General features: G+C 40.3%; 1 protein-coding gene across 1 annotated transcript in view; it reads left to right on the top strand.

The window, feature by feature from the left end:
- Window positions 1-20,012, top strand: part of ptprh (protein tyrosine phosphatase receptor type H) — a 67,371-nt gene that overhangs the window by 12,385 nt on the left and 34,974 nt on the right. Inside the window, exons 2-4 of the mRNA XM_067434513.1 lie at window positions 8,033-8,306; window positions 10,639-10,908; window positions 12,580-12,849. Of these exons, the coding sequence (XP_067290614.1) occupies window positions 8,033-8,306; window positions 10,639-10,908; window positions 12,580-12,849 (814 nt within the window). The remainder of the gene's footprint in view (window positions 1-8,032; window positions 8,307-10,638; window positions 10,909-12,579; window positions 12,850-20,012) is intronic.

Raw genomic sequence — 20,012 nt, 5'->3', positions numbered from 1 at the left:
TTAGCTGAAGTGCGATCGGACCGGATGTATATTTATCCTTACCTGGATGTGAGGTCACCCGCCCGTGACGCTCACTCTCGCGATTGGCTGAGTTGACATACGTGCATCAGACGCTATCACGCTGTGGGCGTTCCCAAAGCTGTCCCTAGTGGACGCAGTGTTTCGTTCCCTTTTCATGGAACTATGGTTATAGTTATAACCTGAGACGTTCATTTCATTATGTAATACAGGACAAAAATACGTGTTCTTTTGTCTTGGCTTAAATGAATAAAATTACAATTACACTGTAAAAAAAAAAAAAAAAAAAAAAACTCCCTAATTCAACTTAAAATTTCAGCTGGAACCTTACGATTTTGGCTATACAAGTCATTACAAATCTTTTTTGTTGTTGTTGTTGAATCTTGTATAATTTATAAAATGATATATAATTTACATTTTTTTTTTCTTTCTAAAATGATAGCTGGTGAATTGTCCTTTACTATCAATAGTTAGACTAGCTCGTAGCTGGCTGCTTTCTGGTTAGTTCTTTAATGTTGACAGGCATTGTATTGACTACTGAGAACAAAGATAGCTGCCTCAATATTTAATGGAAATTAAATAAGTTATAGTGGCCCTATTATACAATATAGCTGTTTGTGAGTGTAAAAGGTTTGTTTAAAGATCAAAGTGCACAACAAATACAGTTATTGCCTCATAAAGAAAGCATCTATTCTGAACTGCTGAAACAAGTTGTCAGTAGTGCCGGTCGGTATGACCAAGAATTTATATCATGGTATTTTTCTAAATTATATCGGTTTCGCGGAATATGACTATATTTTTTTCCCCAATGCGTGACCAGGTGTAACCACATTTTCAACTGATTGAGAGAGGAAATACTGCAGTAGGTTGACAAGAATTTTACTGTCATGATGAGTGAATATTGTAGAAAAATTTCACACTAGAGTTAATACAGGTTTGCAAAACCCCACAAAATGATTCAACCAATAAAACACAGACCTGCAACACACTCTTTACAGATGCATGAATATTAAAATATGACCACGGAGAGAGAAAAAAAGTTGAGTTGAGGGCGCATTATGCATTTTTAAAATATAATCCTATATAACAACAAACTGCCAAAACGAGGGAGAAACGCAGAAGAACGTAAACTTAGTTCCCTGAATAGGGAACAAGACGTTGCGTCACCGTTCTGGGAACGCCTCTGCGTGATTGGGTCGTGAAGCACGTATGTCATCAGTCCAATAGAGAGACGGGAAGTCATAGGCGGGTGACGTCATGTCACACTTGAACACACTTTCTGTAATGCTGTTCGCCCGCCATAATCTCTCTCTCTTGTGTAAATGGTGTGTGAGTGCAAACGAAAACAATAAAGTCTGAACTCAGACACAAGCACAGAGTTTTGACAGACAGAATGACACAGGGCGCTTGTTGAAGACAACAGAAGCTAACGACGTGTTTTTGCCGGTATGCTTTATAGTTTCCGGGTATGTGACATCACCCGCCTATGATATTCCGTCTCTCTATTGGACTGATGACATATGAGCTTCACGACGCAATCACGCAGAGGAGTTCCCAGAGCGGTGACGCAGCAGGTGTTCCCATGATAGGGAACATATAAAAGGTCTAATAATATGTTCAATACATTAAAGAACAACAGCCTGAACAAACGACATGTCAGTTTAACACCAAAAGAATGAAAGAGTTACTTTTTTGCCCAATCTTCTTTGAATTGTCAGTCTATTTATTAACTTATATAATTGTCTTCCGTGTAGCAGAATAATCGACGTGTCATCGCTGTCGTGATCATCAGTGTCCGTAGCATACATTTTATTAGAAGAATGTGATGAAATATGTGCACATACACGCTGCTAGTTCATGTTAGAGCAATAGAGTATATCAAATAGGTCCGTTAAAAACGTAAACGCACTCGCTCCGCTCTGAATGTGATCTATATGATCCATGTGGTGAGTGTTGTTAATATCATCGCAGCTCTCTGAGCAGAAACCACTCTCATGCGCGCGCCATGTGAAGTTTGAATTCTCCGCTGTAATCAAGCGCTGAATCCAAAATCACCCCTGGTTCTATAACCATTGTTTGAAGGGACAGCCATTTGTAGTGGTGTCCAAAAACATAGTGGACGTTATTGAGTGCACTCATTCAATCTCACATTGCACCGTTATAAGAAGTGTAGGCCTACAGATGTACACATAACAGCTCTCTGACTTCAAGTGAACAAGTGGATAACGTATCGGATAGAGAATGATGCTTCAGTGGTTGATTTCGGATTAAGCCTTGCGATCTCAGCTGTGCTCTCACAACAGTGCAACAATGAAACAGGACCCCTCTCAAACAGTGTCATGTTGAATATCATAAAAATAAGCATCGGGGACCCACTTTATATTAGGTGGCCTTAACTACTATGTACTAACATTGTAATTAATCATTTGATACAATGCACTTATAGTGTACATACATGTTTTGACATTGTACTTACATTTTTAAAAATACCTGCATGCAATTACGTCTGTAATTAATTTCTGTAGTTACATTTGTAATTACACAGTTGGCGCTTCCCTTACACCTAACCCTACTCTTAAACTGACCCACACCACCACACCTGTCCATAACGCTACCCGTATCCCACCTCAGTATCAGCAAAGGTGTTTGGCAGTACAATTTGAACACAGTAAGTACATTGTACTTATTTTTTGATGTAAGTACATAGTACTTATGGCCACCTAATATAAAGTGGGGCCTATAGAGTATTAGGTATGTGCCAAGCAGTAGTTGCGTATCGTGTGGGCAGAGCTAAAGAATGACGAGCGTGCAGCTACAGCACGAGAGCTTCTGAAAGCGGTGACATCGTCATGCGTGGAAAGGAAAATGTTACCCTAAATAAACCATGGCTATCAATCATATTCAACTAATACATATATGATCCAGAATCAGATCCGGAGGATTAAATAAATTGAACAGGAGAAACAGCAGCAGCAGTCTGTCTCTGTGATATGTACTGTATTTAGTGGCCTGTCAACATTTGCGTTTGTTTACTCGTGGTATATGATGTCATGATTTGGTTTATGGACTATTGTATGCGACTAAAAATTAGCAGTAGCAAGCAAAACGGTTTTGCACATTAGATAGTGTATAAAAAAAAACAATAGGGTAACGTTAGCGCATTTGAATGAAGAAGCACGCTTTGTGAGAACGTCTCCTAGCCTATGTTTGGGTGGTTTTACAATAAACAAACGGACACCTATATTGGTCAGCTGAACAAATGTATTTAAACACACACCATAGATTGCATGCTCCATTGATAAATTAACTAACATTATACACGATCGTGTTGTTTACTGATGTTTACTTACGCGACGATAGCCAACAACATAAATTAGACATTTTTATACAGTTTTACTCACCGCCTTTTTCCAAAGCACGACCGCGAACCTTTATCGCTGTGGCCGCTCCGTCAAAAACACACTTCTTGTTGATTTCGTGAAGTCCTGTGACAGCAGTGACCGTGGAGATCCACTTTTGCGACACGACTGAAGCGTGATGTTGTGATGCTTCTCGTCATTTCTGCGTTCAAATCGGTTCAAATCCAGCGCTACCGACTGCCATCATCTCCAGGCAGTTGATGTGCCACGAAAGATGATGGTCCCTCCACAGACCCTGGGCTGAGGGGCCTTCCATTACCGCTCCCCAGCCAGTGAGAGAGGCATCTGTCGTAAGGGTGCTAGACAACATTGTGCCCCCAACACCGGACCTTGGGACAGGAACCAGGCTTCCTTCCATATGACCAAGGCACGGAGACACCGCCTCGTGATCTTGATCATACAAAAAAGGGTTCCCCCTCAGGGAAAATCCTCTGGTCCTGAGCCACCACTGTAAGGGCCTCATGTACAGCAGGCCAAAAGGAATCATGTTGGACGCCGCTGCTATTAACCCCAGCAACTTTTGAAACTGCTTGACAGTGAATGACTGTCCTAGTTTTAATCTCTTTACAGCTGACAGAATTGCAGCAATGCGCGTGGGGGAAAGCACTTCCCGCATTTCTATGGAATCACAAACCACACCTAGAAACGTGGTCCTCTGTACTGGAGAAAGCACACTCTTCTTCGCGTTCAGCCTCAACCCCAACTTTTGAATATGCGCGAGGACGACATCTCGATGCCGAACCGCCATCCCTGTGACTGTGCCAGAATCAGCAAGTCGTCTATATAGTTCAGAATGCGTATGCCCTGCAGCCTGAGCGGGGCCAGAACTGCATATACGCATTTCGTGAACGTGCGGGGTGAGAGAGCTAGACCAAATGGAAGAACCCGATACTGGTACGCTTTGCCCCCGAAAACGAACCTCAGGAACTTCCTGTGTTGTGGAAGGATGGAGACATGGAAGTATGCGTCCTTCAGATCTATTGTGATAAACCAATCCTCGGATCAGATTTGGGTCACAATCTGACTTAGCGTCAGCATCTTGAATTTTAGTTTTCTGACTGTACAATTCAGACGATGAAGATCTAATATGGGGCGCAACCCTCCATCCTTTTTTGGAACTAAGAAGTAACAGCTGTAAAAACGACTCTCTGTTCTGTACAGGGACCTGTTCTATAGCCTCCTTTTTTAACAAGGTTTCTATTTCCTGTTCCATTATCAGAGCCTGCTCGGGATGTACTGATGTTACCAGCACTCCGTTGAAACGAGGTGGGTGGAACCCAAACTGAATTCTGTACCCCTTTTCTACCATCTGCAGGACCCATAGAGATATATTTGGTAGACGTTTCCACTCTGCCAGAAAATCTACTAAGGGAATCTACTGACGCTGCTGGCGTCAGGATCTCTTTTGGCCTGAAGCCTTCTTCGCCTGAAGCACGACCCTCAGGTCGGTCTTCGGCTTAGAAGGCTTCGGCTGAGAGTGCCGACCTGGCCCACCGTATCTCTGAGGTGGAGCACGAGATGCGACACTCTCTCTTTGCTGCTGCCTGTACGAAGAGCTAGCAGCCCCAGAGGATTGGTGGCGGCGTGGGAAATATTTTTTAAAAGCCTCCGCTTGTTTATTATTCTCCTAACATCTGTCGATGACTTAATTTACAGCGTCGCCGAAACAGTCCAGTGGGTTCAACTGAGAAAAGCCCTGTCTTCATCTTTAATGTCAGATAAATTGAGCCACAAATGTCTCTCTCTTTATCTCATATTTCAGAGATAAATCTGTGGCCCGACGCAGTTCGCGAACCGCCTCAGGGCTCACTGTTTCACCGCCATCCAAATCCCCCAGCAGTTCAGCCTGGTACGCTTGCAAAATACTCATTGTATGGAAACACTCACCAGCCTGTCCTGCTGCCGCTTTCCCCACTAGCCCTGATGTTGTCTTTAATGGTTTAGTGGGGAGCGTGGGGGCCTTCAGGGACGAGGCCGAAGCAGGGGACAGCAGCGTCTGATCCACTTTAGGCATCGCCCCATAACCATATTCTTTCAGCCCCCTTATATCACTATATGTTTTTGATGTTTTTGCTTGAGGGCTGAAAAGACGTGATGAATATGGTTTCCTCCATGATCTACACAGCTCACCTGTTGCCTTGTTTCTCGGCTGGCCAATCAATATTTAACTTCGTCACAGCGCAAGTAATCACCTCCACCAGCTCTTTGTGTGCTGGGGAAAGAGATGGCGAATCATCTTCCCCTAATCTGACGCTCAATGCCTCCACCTCCACCTCCTCAGAGCTGGAGTGTTGAAACGACGGGCTCTCACTCTGGGCGGAAGAAGCCGCAGCGCGGGTCTCCCGACACCAGAGATTGAGCGACAGATCTCTCGGGTGAAGGCAGAGAAAGCCCGTCTCTAACCCCGCCGAGAGATCCATCTGCGATCCCCATGATGTCCTTCTCCACTGTGCCTCGGCAGCAGCGGGTCCAGAACCAGAGGGAACGTGATCCTGATCACCCTTCTCGAAGAGTGACAGGCGGGAGCGGAGCATGCGAAGTGGCAGCTTCTCACAATGCTCACAATCAGCCCCCTCGAAAGGCTGACAGAGCATGCTCCAATCCCAAACACATCACACACAAATCATGTGTATCTCCACCCGTAGGGAAAAGAGGACACGGAGGAGTACATTGTTTGAATACTGATGCATTCGCCATTTTTAAACTGAGAATTATTGTGTTTTTTGGACGGACAACAATAAATAGACAAAGACAGTTTTAACACAGATCGCTTAGCTGAGGCAGAAAAGCTGAAGTGCGATCGGACCGGATGTATATTTATCCTTTCCTGGACGTAACGTCACCCGCCCGTGATGCTCACTCTCGCCATTGGCTGAGTTGACAGTTCCCTCGAAAAGGAATTATGAAAATTCTGTGCCAAAAATGTTCTGCTATTTTTATTTTTATATATATATTTTTGGGATGTGTATAAAGCATTGTGGTAATTAGAAGATGTGAAGGATACACTAGATGCATCCTTCAAATATTGCTGAATGAAAGACAAAATCGAAGACTGCCTTCCAAGGATACTTCAAATTAAGAAAACCTACGAAGGCACTTGATGACAGCGCAAACTCATGGGTCTGTTGTGGCCTAATGATTAGAGAGTCAGACTTGTAACCTGAAGGTTAAAGTCTGAGGTCCAGTAGGAATTGTTGGTGGGGAATAACCAGCTCTCTCTTCCACCCTCAATACCACGACTGAGGTGAGACCTTGAGCAAGGCAGCGAACCCAACTGCTCTCAATCTTTATTTCCAGATTGGCTAAAATGGCTGAAATTGTTGAATGGCTACAAGAGCATTGCAGTAAGAGCCTGGACAAAGGCCATGTCCACACTATGTTTTCATTTGAAAACGCAACTTTTTCTCTCCGTTTTGGCCTTCCGTCCACACTGAGATGGCGTTTTGAGTCAACGAAAACATAGCTTTTTGAAAATGCTCTCCAAAGCGGATACATTTGAAAACGCTGTCTCTGTGTCGTAGTGTGGACTGTGAAGACGGAGGTATTTGAAAACGATGATGACGCATGTTTAGTCATGTGACGCATATTGTACCAATAGATATGTATCTTTATATCAGGGATTATGATCCCTGACCAGGAATATGTCAGATTATCGCTTAATGTCTTAGTGTCTGTGTATTGCTTAATGCCATTGCGGAGAGAGACTCTATTCTTTCTGTAGAAATCACAAAACAAACACGCCCCTGTTCTTAATATACAATTATTGATGAACACCTTTGATGAAGAAGGAAAAAAAGGACATGGTTACAGTGCCAGTTGTGTGTATTTAGTTATATTCACTTTCACACAGTAGCTCAAATATGTTACCTTGAGAAGACCAAACATAATGGTTGACAGAGTGCAACCTGGACACATCAGTTGATATTTTGCTAAATAAAAGGATCCTGCCAGAATAATTGTGTAATTGTGTGAACTTTATGATGTCTGTATTATCTCATAGAGCTTTTATGTATGCGCAGTGAGTTGAATTTATTTAGTCACATTTCAGTGTAGATGAGAAACTTTTGAAAAACGTTAGTGTGGATGGAGAGTGTTTTCAAATGAAAACTCTGTTTCAAATCTATCCGGATTAATGTAGACCTATAGCCTAACTAAAATAAAATGGGATTGTCAAACAGTATTTCAGGTTTTTAAACAAACCAATAAGAGTGATGTTTTGATGCATTGCTTGTTCATTCACATGTGCTCATATTTTAGATTTAGCGTGTCCTGAACTGCACATGTTGTATGTCTTCCTCATCTGACCTGATTCAACTCATAAGCTAATTAGTAGAGAATGCAAAAGTTGATTTGTGTTTGATGAGGGAAACATTCTTGCAACCCGAGCACATGTAAATGTGTATAAATAGTACGAGTGTGCAATGTCATGGAATGTATATGCCAAAACTCATTTTGGCGTGCATATGAATTATCATTGTCATTTTTTATATAACAATGTAAATAGGCTGGAATTTATTAACAAAATGATTGTTCTGGAATTTAGCTTCTTTATAAAATACATTTGATTATTTAATGAATGTCATTTCTTCCTCCAGGGACAAATGAAACCTGCTGATGTGGTGAACGTTTTATTAATTAATCGAACACAGACTGAATTAACATTCCAATGGGGTGTAGTTGGCAACACAAGTTACAATTATACACTGGTGAGAGATGGTGTCACAAACAAACTGATCACCGTAAAAGACACGGAAACTGTAGTAATGCATACCGTCTCATCTCTGTCTCCTGGAACAAATTACTCCTTTACACTCTACACTGAGTTCAAAGGGGATCAGAGCAATGGATATAATTTCTCATATGCAACTGGTAAGAGAGTCATAAAAAGTTTTCTCTGTAGATCAACTTAAGAAATGTGGTAATATAAAATTTAAATGGCCTTACATTAAAATGAAAATAGACTGTAAACCATATGTATAAATATTATCATTCTAACATTTAAGGTAACATTTTATTTACCATATATGGAGGGATAGTATTTCCTGAAACCTTAACAAATTGATTAAGGGCCCACGGGCCCCCTGAGTGAAAGAGATTAATAAGTTCTCTTTCTCAACAATTTGTGTTTTACACAATTTAAGAGAAGTTACCTATTTGCAAACTGCAAGTAAAACTAAGTGAAACTTGCAATTAACACTAAAAATGTATGATTGTCAAGATATTAGGTAACAAATGATTTAATGATTTAATGACTTAATCAAATTAAATAAAACTTTTTTAGTAGCAACATTTAGCTTTATATACATTGCCCTCCACAATTATTGGCACCCCTGTTTAAGATGTGGTCGCGGAGTTCTAAAAATTCTCCCTTTTTTTTTTTAAACAACATAGAACCCAAATGCAAAAAAAGAGAAAAATCCTACCTTTCGTTTAAGTACATTACTTTGGTGGTAAAAAAATTACAGATTTGGAAAGAAAAAAAAAAACTTGAAATCATATGTCCCACAATTATTGACACCCCTGATGTTAATACTTTGTTCCACCCCCTTTTGCCAACAAGAGATCACTTAATCTTCTCCTATAACATTTTACAAGATTGGAGAACACAGAGAGAGGGATCTTTGTCTATTCTTCTTTTAACAATCTTTCTAGATCATTTTGTCCTGGGTCGTCTCTCATGCACTCTCTTCTTAAGCTCACCCCACAGGTTTTCGATTGGGTTGAGGTCTGGGGACTGAGATGGCCATGGGAGGGCCTTGAGTTTGTGACTGCTGAACCATTTTTGTGTAGATTTTGCCACATGTTTTGGATCATTAGCCTGGTGATGACGACCCATCTTCAGCTTTCTGGCAGAGGCCATCAGGTTTTTATTTAAAATGTCCTGGTAGTTCAAAGCATTCATAATGCCATGCAACCTAACAAGGTTCCCAGGGCCTTTGGAAGAGAAACAGGCCCACAGCATCACAGATCCTCCACCATACTTCATGGTGGGCATGAGGGGCTTTTTGGCATACTAATCTTTTGTTTTACGCCAGACCCACTTAGAGTGTCTGTTGCCAAAAAGCTCAATCTTAGTCTCATCTGACCAAAGCACACGATCCCAGTTGAAGTCCCAGCCGTTTACGCTTGTGAGTGTTAGTGAGAAAAGGCTTTTTCCTTACATGCCTCCCAAACAGCTTGTTGGCATGTAGAGAGCATCTGATGGTTGTTTAGGAGACTTTGTGACCCCAAGATTCCACTCTTTCATGCAATTCTGTGACAGTGAGCTTAGGACATTTTTTTTTACTTCACTTACCATCTTCCTCACTATGCGTTGTGGCAAGATAAACTTGGGACCTCTTCCAGCCTTGTTTGTCACTTAGTCACTTGGTTGTTTAGTTGTTTTAAACTTCTTTATGATTCCTCTGACTATAGATACGGGGAAGTTAAGTTAAAGTGGCTATTTTCTTGTAGCCATTGCCTGACTTATGAAGGTCGACACACATCTGCCTTTCTTGAATGGTGTGTTTTCTTGTCTTTGCCATGTTGAAAAATGGGTAAGAGAATTAGCCCTCTGTGTCATCATATTTATACCCCAGGGAAGTAGGAACTCATGAATTATTAATTAAAATTACCTAGATACCCTAACCAACTTTAGCAACTACAGAAAAATATATTTAGAAAAAAATACATTACATTTTTCAGAGGAATTGTTAGGGGTGCCAATAATTGTGGGACACATGATGTCAAGAATTTATTTTTTTTCTTCCAAAATGTGTGATTTTTTTTACCACCAAAGTAATGTACTTAAATGAAAAGTTGGATTTTTCTATTTTTTTACATTTGGGTTTTATGTTGTTTTTTAAAAAGGGATAATTTTTAGAAGTCCACGACCACATCTTAAACAGGGGTGCCAATAATTGTGGAGGGCACTGTATATTCCATGTATTTTTTTTCTATATATTTTTATATGTATATCATAATTATTTAAATGAAATGCCTTAAATGCCTTATGCATGAAGTATGAAGTAATATATAAGAACTTATTATTTATGAGAACATAAGTTGACAATATTACATGAAAGATGTGCTTGTTTAGTCTTTCTTTAAAATAAATGTATTAAAATAAAATTAAAATATTTTTGACATTTTGTTGATGTGATTTCTAGCTACTTGCTGCAGGCGTTAGGAAAATATAAAATTTATGTCTTTCTTCCTTCAGTTCCATCTAATGTTGAGAGTGTTTCGATCATTGATCGGAAAGAGACTGAGATGACATTACAATGGGGAAAAGTCAACAACAGAACCGATTACACTTATGAGCTGAAATTCAGTGATGGAGAAAATGTTCCAAATACTAGTAATTCATCAACACCAACTTTAGAGGGACTGAAGGTCATGTCTCTGTCTCCTGGGACTGAATACTCATTTACACTCTACACTGTGTTTGAAGGCGTGAAGAGCAGTGGATACAACTTCTCCAATGTAACCGGTAAGTCTCAGTACTTCTGGTCCATCACACATACTGATTAAGAAAGGTGTGACAGACAAAACATCTGCCCCTGACATATCGTTCAGATTCTGAATTAGGATGCATTTTGTATACCAGGGCTCCAGACTGCCACCAAATGGTTGCATTTTGCTACCAAAATTTGAGTGTGCAACTAAATTTTACATCCAGTTGCACATGTGCAATCAGTAAATTTGGACGTGTTTATTCAATAGATCACTCTAATTGCATGCTCTCTAAAAAGCTATATTTGCTGATGTGACACACAATATCTTTTTACCAATACTGTCACATTTTTAAAATTTATTTTACAGTTTTTATAGAAGTACATGACTCAAACGTAATGAAGTAATTTTATTTAAAAGAAGAAACCTGTTCAAACATACATAACACAAACACAAAACCAGTGCTTATACTCTGCAGTAATGATTGAACCATCAGCCTGCATTTTTGCACTGTTTTCATTACTATGGTAAAGTGTATTTCTTTCTTTGCTGCAAATATGTCAAACTACACAAGCCAAGCTCTACCTGTTTGCGATCAGTAACGTTCAACTTTATGTTAACTTCATGAACCACATGCAAAAGTTCATTCAATTCGTTCATGAACTAGATCTCTTGTTCAGACTCAAAAGTATCTCAGTCAGTAAAGTGTGTATTCATTCACTGAATTCAACAAATCACATGCTCCGTCACATCTCATACTCGAAGCGCTATTGACATCATTCTTTGAGTATTTATTAGTAATACCGTTGAAATTGGCATGTTGATTTATGGTGTGTGTCCCTAAATTTTCTGGTTGTGCCCCTAATATTTTCAGTTGGGGGCCACTGTGCTCTAAGTGAAAAACGTTAGTCTGGAGCCCTGTATACAATGTGTTAACTTGCTGACTTTACTAGCCATCAATAATATAATATAATAATTATATATATATATATATATATATATATATATATATATATATATATATATATATATATATATATATATATATATATATATATATATATATATTCCATGTATTTTTTTCTATATATTTTTATATGTGTATAATATTTATTTAAATAAAATGGCATTTTTGGATGCAAAAACAAAGTTATGCATGTAGTATAAAGAATATATAAGAACTGTTGCTTATTTGTGAGAACTTTAGTTGACAAAATATTATATGAAAGATGTGCTTGTTTAGCCTGACGTGGTCATACTCATTTCTAGACAGAATTTGAGTCTGAAACTGCTCCATTGGGCTGGGATTATGGGGCGTGTTTCAACCGAACCAGGAAAGACCTCAATTGGATAGAGCTACAACCAATCAGAGCAATGAAGCGACACATTGTCAAATGTCAACAGAGCTTAACTGCACTGCGTTGCCAAGTCCGCGTTTTTTTCTGCGGGTTGTTTTCTATGTCCGCAGGTTGAGGTGACTATTATGTGATATATAGACCCATGAGTGTGAATTTTAGCAGGCAACCTTGTCAAAATAACACACATTTTACCCCCCAAACACCTTTTTTTTCTGGGGAACGCAAAAAGAATCATTCCGGAGAATCATTTTTTTATGATGCAAAAACATTTAGACATTTGTAGATGTGATTTCTTGCTACTTGCTGCAGGCATTAGGAAAATATAAAATTTCTGTCTCTTTCCTCTTCAGTTCCATCTAATGTTGAGAGTGTTTCGATCATTGATCGTAAAGAGACTGAGATGACATTACAATGGGGAAAAGTCAACAACAGAACCGATTACACTTATGAGCTGAAATTCAGGGATGGAGAAAAGTTTCCAAATACTAGTAATTCATCAACACCAACTTTAGAGGGACTCAAGGTCATGTCTCTGTCTCCTGGGACTGAATACTCATTTACACTCTACACTGTGTTTGAAGGCGTGAAGAGCAGTGGATACAACTTCTCCAATGTAACCGGTAAGTCTCAGTACATCTGGTCCATCACACATACTGATTAAGAAAGGTGTGACAGACAAAACATCTGCCCCTGACATATCTTTCAGATTCTGAATTGGGATGCATTTTGGATACAATGTGTAACCTTTCTGACTTTACTTGACATTAATAATTTAACTGTTCTCACCACAAAACAATCATGCAATAGGTTAAAATTTGCTTGAAAGTTCCCTATCAGGGAACTCGAGCTACGTTGAAACGCTGTGAGAACGCCTCTGCGTGATTGCGTCATGAAGCGCATGTGGAATCAGTCCAATCGGAAGACAGAACGTCATAGGCAGGTGACGTCATAGACCGGAAACTATAAAGCACCCGCGAACACAAAGAGCAACAAAGCTCAAGTTCAAGATGCTTGCAGATCAGATCCGAGGATTGGTTTGTGACCATAGATCTCAAAGACGCTTACTTCCATGTTTCCATCCTTCCACATCACAGGAAGTTTCTGAGGTTTGCCTTCAGAGGAGAGGCATACCAATATCGAGTACTTCCCTTCGGTCTAGCACTGTCACCCCGCACCTTTACGAAGTGTGTGGATGCAGCTCTGGCACCTTTGCGCCTGCAGGGCATCTGCATACTCAATTACATCGACGATTGGTTGATTTTGGCTCAAGCATCGAGATGTTGTTCTCGCACATATGTCGAGGTTGGGGTTGAGGTTAAACGCAAAGAAAAGTGTGCTTTCTCTGGCTCAGAGGACCACCTTTCTAGGCGTAATATGGGACCCGATAATTATGCGGGCGCAATTATTGCCGACACGCATAACATCGATCCTATTGGCGGTGAGGAGAGGTTTCACACATACGAGCACTTGGTCCTATGGCGATGTGGGTATAAGCGTTCTCACAGCATTTCGACACAGCTCGAGTTCCCTGATAGGGAACGTCTTGGTTACGTATGTAACCTTAGTTCCCTGAAGAGGGAACGAGACGCTGCGTCACCCTGCCATACTCCCGGCATGCCCGTGATCACTTACTTCAGGCTTATCCGAAGCTAGTTTCTGTTTCTGTTCACGGGTGCTTTATAGTTTCATATAGGTCATATAGGTCTATGACGTCACCCGCCTATGACGTTCCGTCTTCCGATCGGACTGATTTGACACGCGCTTCATGACGCAATCACACAGAGGTGTTCTCACAGCGTTTCGACGCAGCGTCTCGTTCCCTCTTCAGGGAACTATGGTTACATACGTAACCGAGACGTTTTCTTAACAAAATGATTTTCTTTACAATTAAAAAAATGAAAATAAAAAAATTATAAAAATATCATCGATTTATTATAAAATAAATTAAAAATTGCAAAAAAAAAACTAGAATGTGATTTAAAAAATAAAATTAAAAAATAACATTCTAATTGTAGATTTTAACACATTCTTGATGGTTCAAAGACTAAACAACTTTGCCAAAACATACACTATATTGTCAAAAGTTTTGCGATGAACATGAAGGTGACTTTAATGTCACCTATTCTTAATTTGTAGGGTTTAAAATGGTGTTGGCCTACCCTTTGCAGCTGTTACAACTTTGATTATTCTGGGAAGGCTTTCCACAAGGTTTAGGTTAATGAGGTTAGAATAATTTTTGACCAGTTCTTCTTTGGAAGCACATTTATGAGGTCAGACACTGATTTTGGACGAGAAGGCCTGGCTTGCAGTCTCTGCTTAAATTCATCCCAAAGGTATTCTCAGGATGAGGTCAGGACTCTGTGCAGGCCAGGCAAGTTCCCCCACACCAAACTCATTCGCCCATGTCTTTTTATGGTCCTTGCTTTGTGCACTGGTGTGCAGTCATGTTAGAACAGGAAGGGGCCATCCCCAAACTGTTCCCTCAAAGTTGGGAACATGAAATTGTCCAAAATGTTTCTTGCCCCTTCCTATACAAAATGCTCCTTCCTATACAAAACTGTCCAAAACTTCTTAATTATTCAAATGTCTCTGAATAATTAAGAAGTTCCTGCAAGCCAGGTCTTCTCGTGCAAAATCAGTGTCTGTTGATTATTATTTTTGGTTAGAGCTGTCTGACTGGAGAAGATTGGAAAAGGAGAGTAGTATGCTTCCCTTCATTCTGCTTGTTAATGGTGTAAAGAAGCGGACTCAATAAAGGGGAGGCCCTGCGGGGTGTAAGGCTGAAAAAACTAGTAGATGCCGAAATGTCTAATTGAGGAACAAGGACTCTCTGAGAAAATAAAGGAAATTAACATCTGAACTGTCCCTCACACACCACTGGAGACGCGAGTCTCACCTCAGTATCAGCTAATCTATATCTTTCCCTGTTGACCCCCTCTCCCCCAATTCCTACACTCTCTCATCCTGAGATCACTGAAAATACACTCAGAATCTCTCTCTTACAATGTCAGTCCACACGATAGAGTATTATATGCGTTTGATATCGTTTGAAATGTCTTAGTGCGACTGGTACAAAGATCTCATCCCCACAGAAGTTAACCAAAAGATAATCAATGTTTTAAGAGTTTAGAGATATCTTGCCTTAGTATGGTGGGTGTGGCATTTGGCCTCTCTTCCATACACGTCTATAGGACTTGATTAATGCAAATTCCCATTGTGAACATATGCTTCCATTTGAAAGAGTTTTTGCATTTCTGTCTTGAGTATTTAAAGGAATGTTGCAAAGAGCTCAGGGCTTGACACTTTAAAAAGGTCAGCCCGTAATGTTGGATGTCTCAAGATAGCAAGCATTATGTAATTTTTTGAAGTCAAGTATATATTTCATTCCTTACTTAAGAATATTTGATGTTATATGGATTACCTTTGAATTGACTATGTAATTGGCATTATACATTTACCTGCTGTTAATAAATTGTTGCACTTTGATTGATTGTGATTTGCTCTGGAATTATTCAGGTTACGAACAGGCATAATTTCAACAAAGGGTTAAATGGAATAATTAAATGTGTAGTTAAACTATTAAATATAAATGACCATAACCAATTGGCATTCTAACCTAAATTCTACACTGTCAGAAAAAACGTACACTGCTGTCACTGGGGCGGTACCCTAAGGTACAAAACTGAAAGGTACGAATTGTACCTTTAAAGCAGAGGTGGGTAGAGTAGCCAAAATCTGTACTCAAGTAAAAGTAAAAGTACTTACGGAAATATTTACTCAAGTAAAAGTAAAAGTAACAATCGTAATAGTTACTTGAGTAAGAGTAAAAAAGTATTCAATGAAAAAACTACTCAAGTACTTAGTTACTAGTTACTTTCGATCTGATTGATAAGAAGCAAAAACCCTGAATTTCAGACTAGAGCTTTCACAGACCTCCAAATATATATATGTGTGTGTGTGTGTGTGTGTGTGTAATGGTTAAATAGTGTAAATTAATGGTGTGCTGAGCTGACCAGAGCTCTTTTTAAAACATACTTTGTTCTTATGTTTTTATAAATATATGCATTCTTTAGGTAGGAATAAAATACAATCCTGTTTTTATTTGTATATATACACTTCAGACTGTTGTCTGTCTGGATTTGTGTATAAATGCAAGTCGAATTATGCTATCTATTTGTTTCGTTTTTAGCCTAGTCATAGGAAAAACGTAGCTGTGGCAACGGTTTTGCAAACCACAAAATATGTACCAATACGTACATATCGCGACAGGTTCAAAGTGAAATGTTCACTGGGTGGCGCTAAAAGCTTGGTTTTCCCCCCGGAACAGATGTGCGTGAATCTGGCATTTGTTACGTTGGGTTTTTAACGTACACCCACACTGAACCCTAAACCTACCCGATATTGTTAACAAAAGCAAATGTGACAAATAAAATTGTATCCATGTAATTTTAGCTTGTGTTTTGAACTCGTCTTTGAGCTCTTTTATTATGACTCGTTCTTCACGGGGTTCGTTCCTAAGTTTGTCACATTGCAAATAAAAATCTGTATCAGCTGAGCTATCGAGCAAGCTTAATAGGTAAGAAAAGACAAACATCCAAAATGTATTCGTTTACAAATCATGGACTATGGTTAAACAAAACGAAAAAGACGAACATCCAAAATGTATTCGTTTACAAATCATGGACTATGGTTAAACAAAACGAAAAAGAAAATGCTGTTTTTCTGCCTATAGTGTTTATTATTGTTGGAAACACTCGGACAAATAGTATTACAATAAGGGAAAAGTGCCCATAGTTACCAAATTACCATTAATAGTGTTCAAATATAAGCAACATTGTTACACTTACCGCTAGATGTTTTTTCAAGTTGGAGCTGCGATGCTGAGATGTCAGTTCGTTTTGGTGCACACAGTATAGCATTATGAAACTATTCTTATTGACATCTAGGATTGAAAACATGATGAACTAGAGGGAACGGGTGATCTGCCTCCCATAGCTCACACACACACACCTTCGTGATCTTCCTCTGCTTTGGCCAACATCTGACTAAACACGCGCTAATTATATGCGGATGATGCGCGTACACCTCTCGCAAAGCAGCCTCTCCAACGTTTCGCGAGACTTGCGAACAAGTCATATTAACTTGTTTTAAAATATATAATTAATTATTACCATTGACAGTAGTGGAGGAACGCCACCGATTGTAACAAAGTAAAAGTACAGTTTTTTCACCAGAAATGTACTTGAGTAAAAGTAAAAGTACCTATTTTTAAAAGTACAAGTACTCTAAAAGTACAAGTTACCCAAAAAATTTACTCGAGTAAATGTAACGAAGTAAATGTAATTCGTCATACCCATCTCTGCTTTAAAGTACTACTATGTACATTTAAGGTACTAATTTGCATTCTTAAAGTACTGATACGTACCTTTTAAGGTACTTATATGTACCATTTAGGGGTGAGTAAGGTACAAAGATGTACCTTTTCACTTATGTACCTTAGGGTACCGCCCAGTGACAGCACTGTACCTTTTTTTTTCTGAGAGTATATGATTAAATTGAGTCAGATAAAGAGAAATTGGAATAAAATCTCTTTGCCCCGCTGAAAAGACCGAACGAGCAGCGACCTTCACCCGCCAATCGTTAGCCTCCATTGGGACAATTTGGGTGGCCTTACAGAGGCAAAGGTAACGTCCCCTACAGGAGCCTGTCTTGGACTGACTTATAAGGTCCAGGAGATATTGCGAACCTGCTCCATCTCTTCCATCTAAGATAGGGGTACCTGAATTTAGAATCAGGCAGATAGGGAACTATTTATCACCATTTTATTTTTATTTTTTATTTATCTTTACAAATGTTTTAATTGTCCTTGTTTTTATTTTAATTCTTACACATGGTATTCTTATTTGTAATGCATGTTATCACTATTTTTATTAAAGGTCCCGTTCTTCGCAATTCCATCTTTCAATCTTTCGTTAGTGTGTAATGTTGCTGTTAGAGCATAAATAATACCTGTAAAATTATAATGCTCAAAGTTCAATACCAAGCGAGATATTTTATTTAACAGAAGTTCCCTTTTAAAGCCTACAGCGAACGGCCGGTTTGGACTACCCCTGCACTTCCTTCATGAATGACGTCACTAGAACCGTTTGTTGACTAACCCTCCGCCCACAAGAATACGCAAAAAAGGGGGCGTGAACATGTTGCACTCCAACATGGAGAAGAGCGAGCATTCAGCGCTTGCATCTCCCCGTTATGGTAAGAGGCAGGACCTTTCCAGGCAAAGTGCGCTAAGCTGCTGTCCAATCAGAACACGGGAAGCGCTGGCCCAATCATAACTCGTTACGTTTTTCTGAAGGAGGGACTTCATAGAACAAGGAAATCATCAGGCCGTTTTTAGGACAGAGGAAACAGCGCTGTTAAGATAAGTAAATTGCGTGAAAAATACTGTTTTTTTTACACGTAAAACATGAACTCCTGTTATATTGCACACTGTTAACATAATCAAAGCTTCGAAAACACGCAAAGAACGGGACCTTTAATTTCTAGTAAAGCACTTCGAATTGCCATTGTGTATGAAATGTGCTATACAAATTAATTTTGCCTTGCCTTGCCTTGATGCCCTGACCTCAAAAATTCACTGGAACTAAGGGGCAAAACCTTAACCTTGGGTTAAGTCCGGCGTTCGGATTTTCAACTACTTCGACGACTGGCTCATAATGGCCCAGTCACGGGAGCCGTTGTGGGAACACAGGGACCTGGTGCTCTGACACCTCAGCCTGTTGGGCTCAACCGACAGAAGAGAAAACTCTGTCCCACACAGGGGATCTTTTATATCTGTATGGAACTGGATTCGGTCAACCGGACTGCATGGAGCGGGTCCAGTCAGTGTTGAACTGCTTGAATACATTCAAAGGCAGGACAGCGGTCCCACTGACATTTTTTCAGAGGCTCCTGGGGCATATGGCATCTGCAGCTGTGGTGACGGCGCTCAGATTGCTACATATGAGACCTCTTCAGCACTGGCTTCACGGCTGAGTCCATGAGATAGGCATGATAAAGTGGCAGGTACGGGGTCCCAGTTACCCCGTACCATAGCCAAACCTTCAACCCGTGGTTAGACCTTTCATTTCTATGGGCAGGAGTGTCCTTAGAACAAGGTGTCCAGGCATCCTGTGGTCTTCACAGATGCCTTGTCCACCAGCTGGGGGGGCCACATAAAACGGGCATGCAGTTTCAGGTCTGTGGACGGGGCCCCAACTTAATTGGCATATCAATTTTCTGACTCTTCCTTTGGAGTCAGAAGCATCAGAGGTTGCTTCGCGCCATTCAAATCTCAGGTGCGCTCAACCGGACAGCCGACGAGCTCTCACGGCAGCCGACACCTCTGGGAGAGTGGTGACTCCATCCCCAGACAGTCCAGCGGATATGGGGCCTCTTTGGAGCCACACAGGTAGACCTGTTTGCCACTCCAGAGTTGACCCATTGCCAGTTGTACTATTCTCTGACCGGGGGCACCCTCGGCACAGATGCACTAGCGCACAGCTGGCCATGGACACTACCCAAATATACGTTTCCCCAGTGAGCCTTCTCGTATAGACACTGTGCAAAATCAGGGAGGACGAGGAGCAGGTCTTCTTAGATGCAACCTACTGGCCCAACCGACCTGGTTCTCCAAAAGAGTGTGGCTTCCTCCTGGGTGCTGGCTCAAGGCGCCTTGCTGACAGATATATGTAGATACATGTTTGCTAGATTGTAAAGCCTCCATGTATAACTGGTATCTTCC

Source organism: Pseudorasbora parva, chromosome 24 (genome assembly GCF_024679245.1).
Source record: "Pseudorasbora parva isolate DD20220531a chromosome 24, ASM2467924v1, whole genome shotgun sequence".
NCBI lineage: Eukaryota > Metazoa > Chordata > Actinopteri > Cypriniformes > Gobionidae > Pseudorasbora > Pseudorasbora parva.
This window is presented reverse-complemented; position numbering and strand designations above follow the sequence as displayed.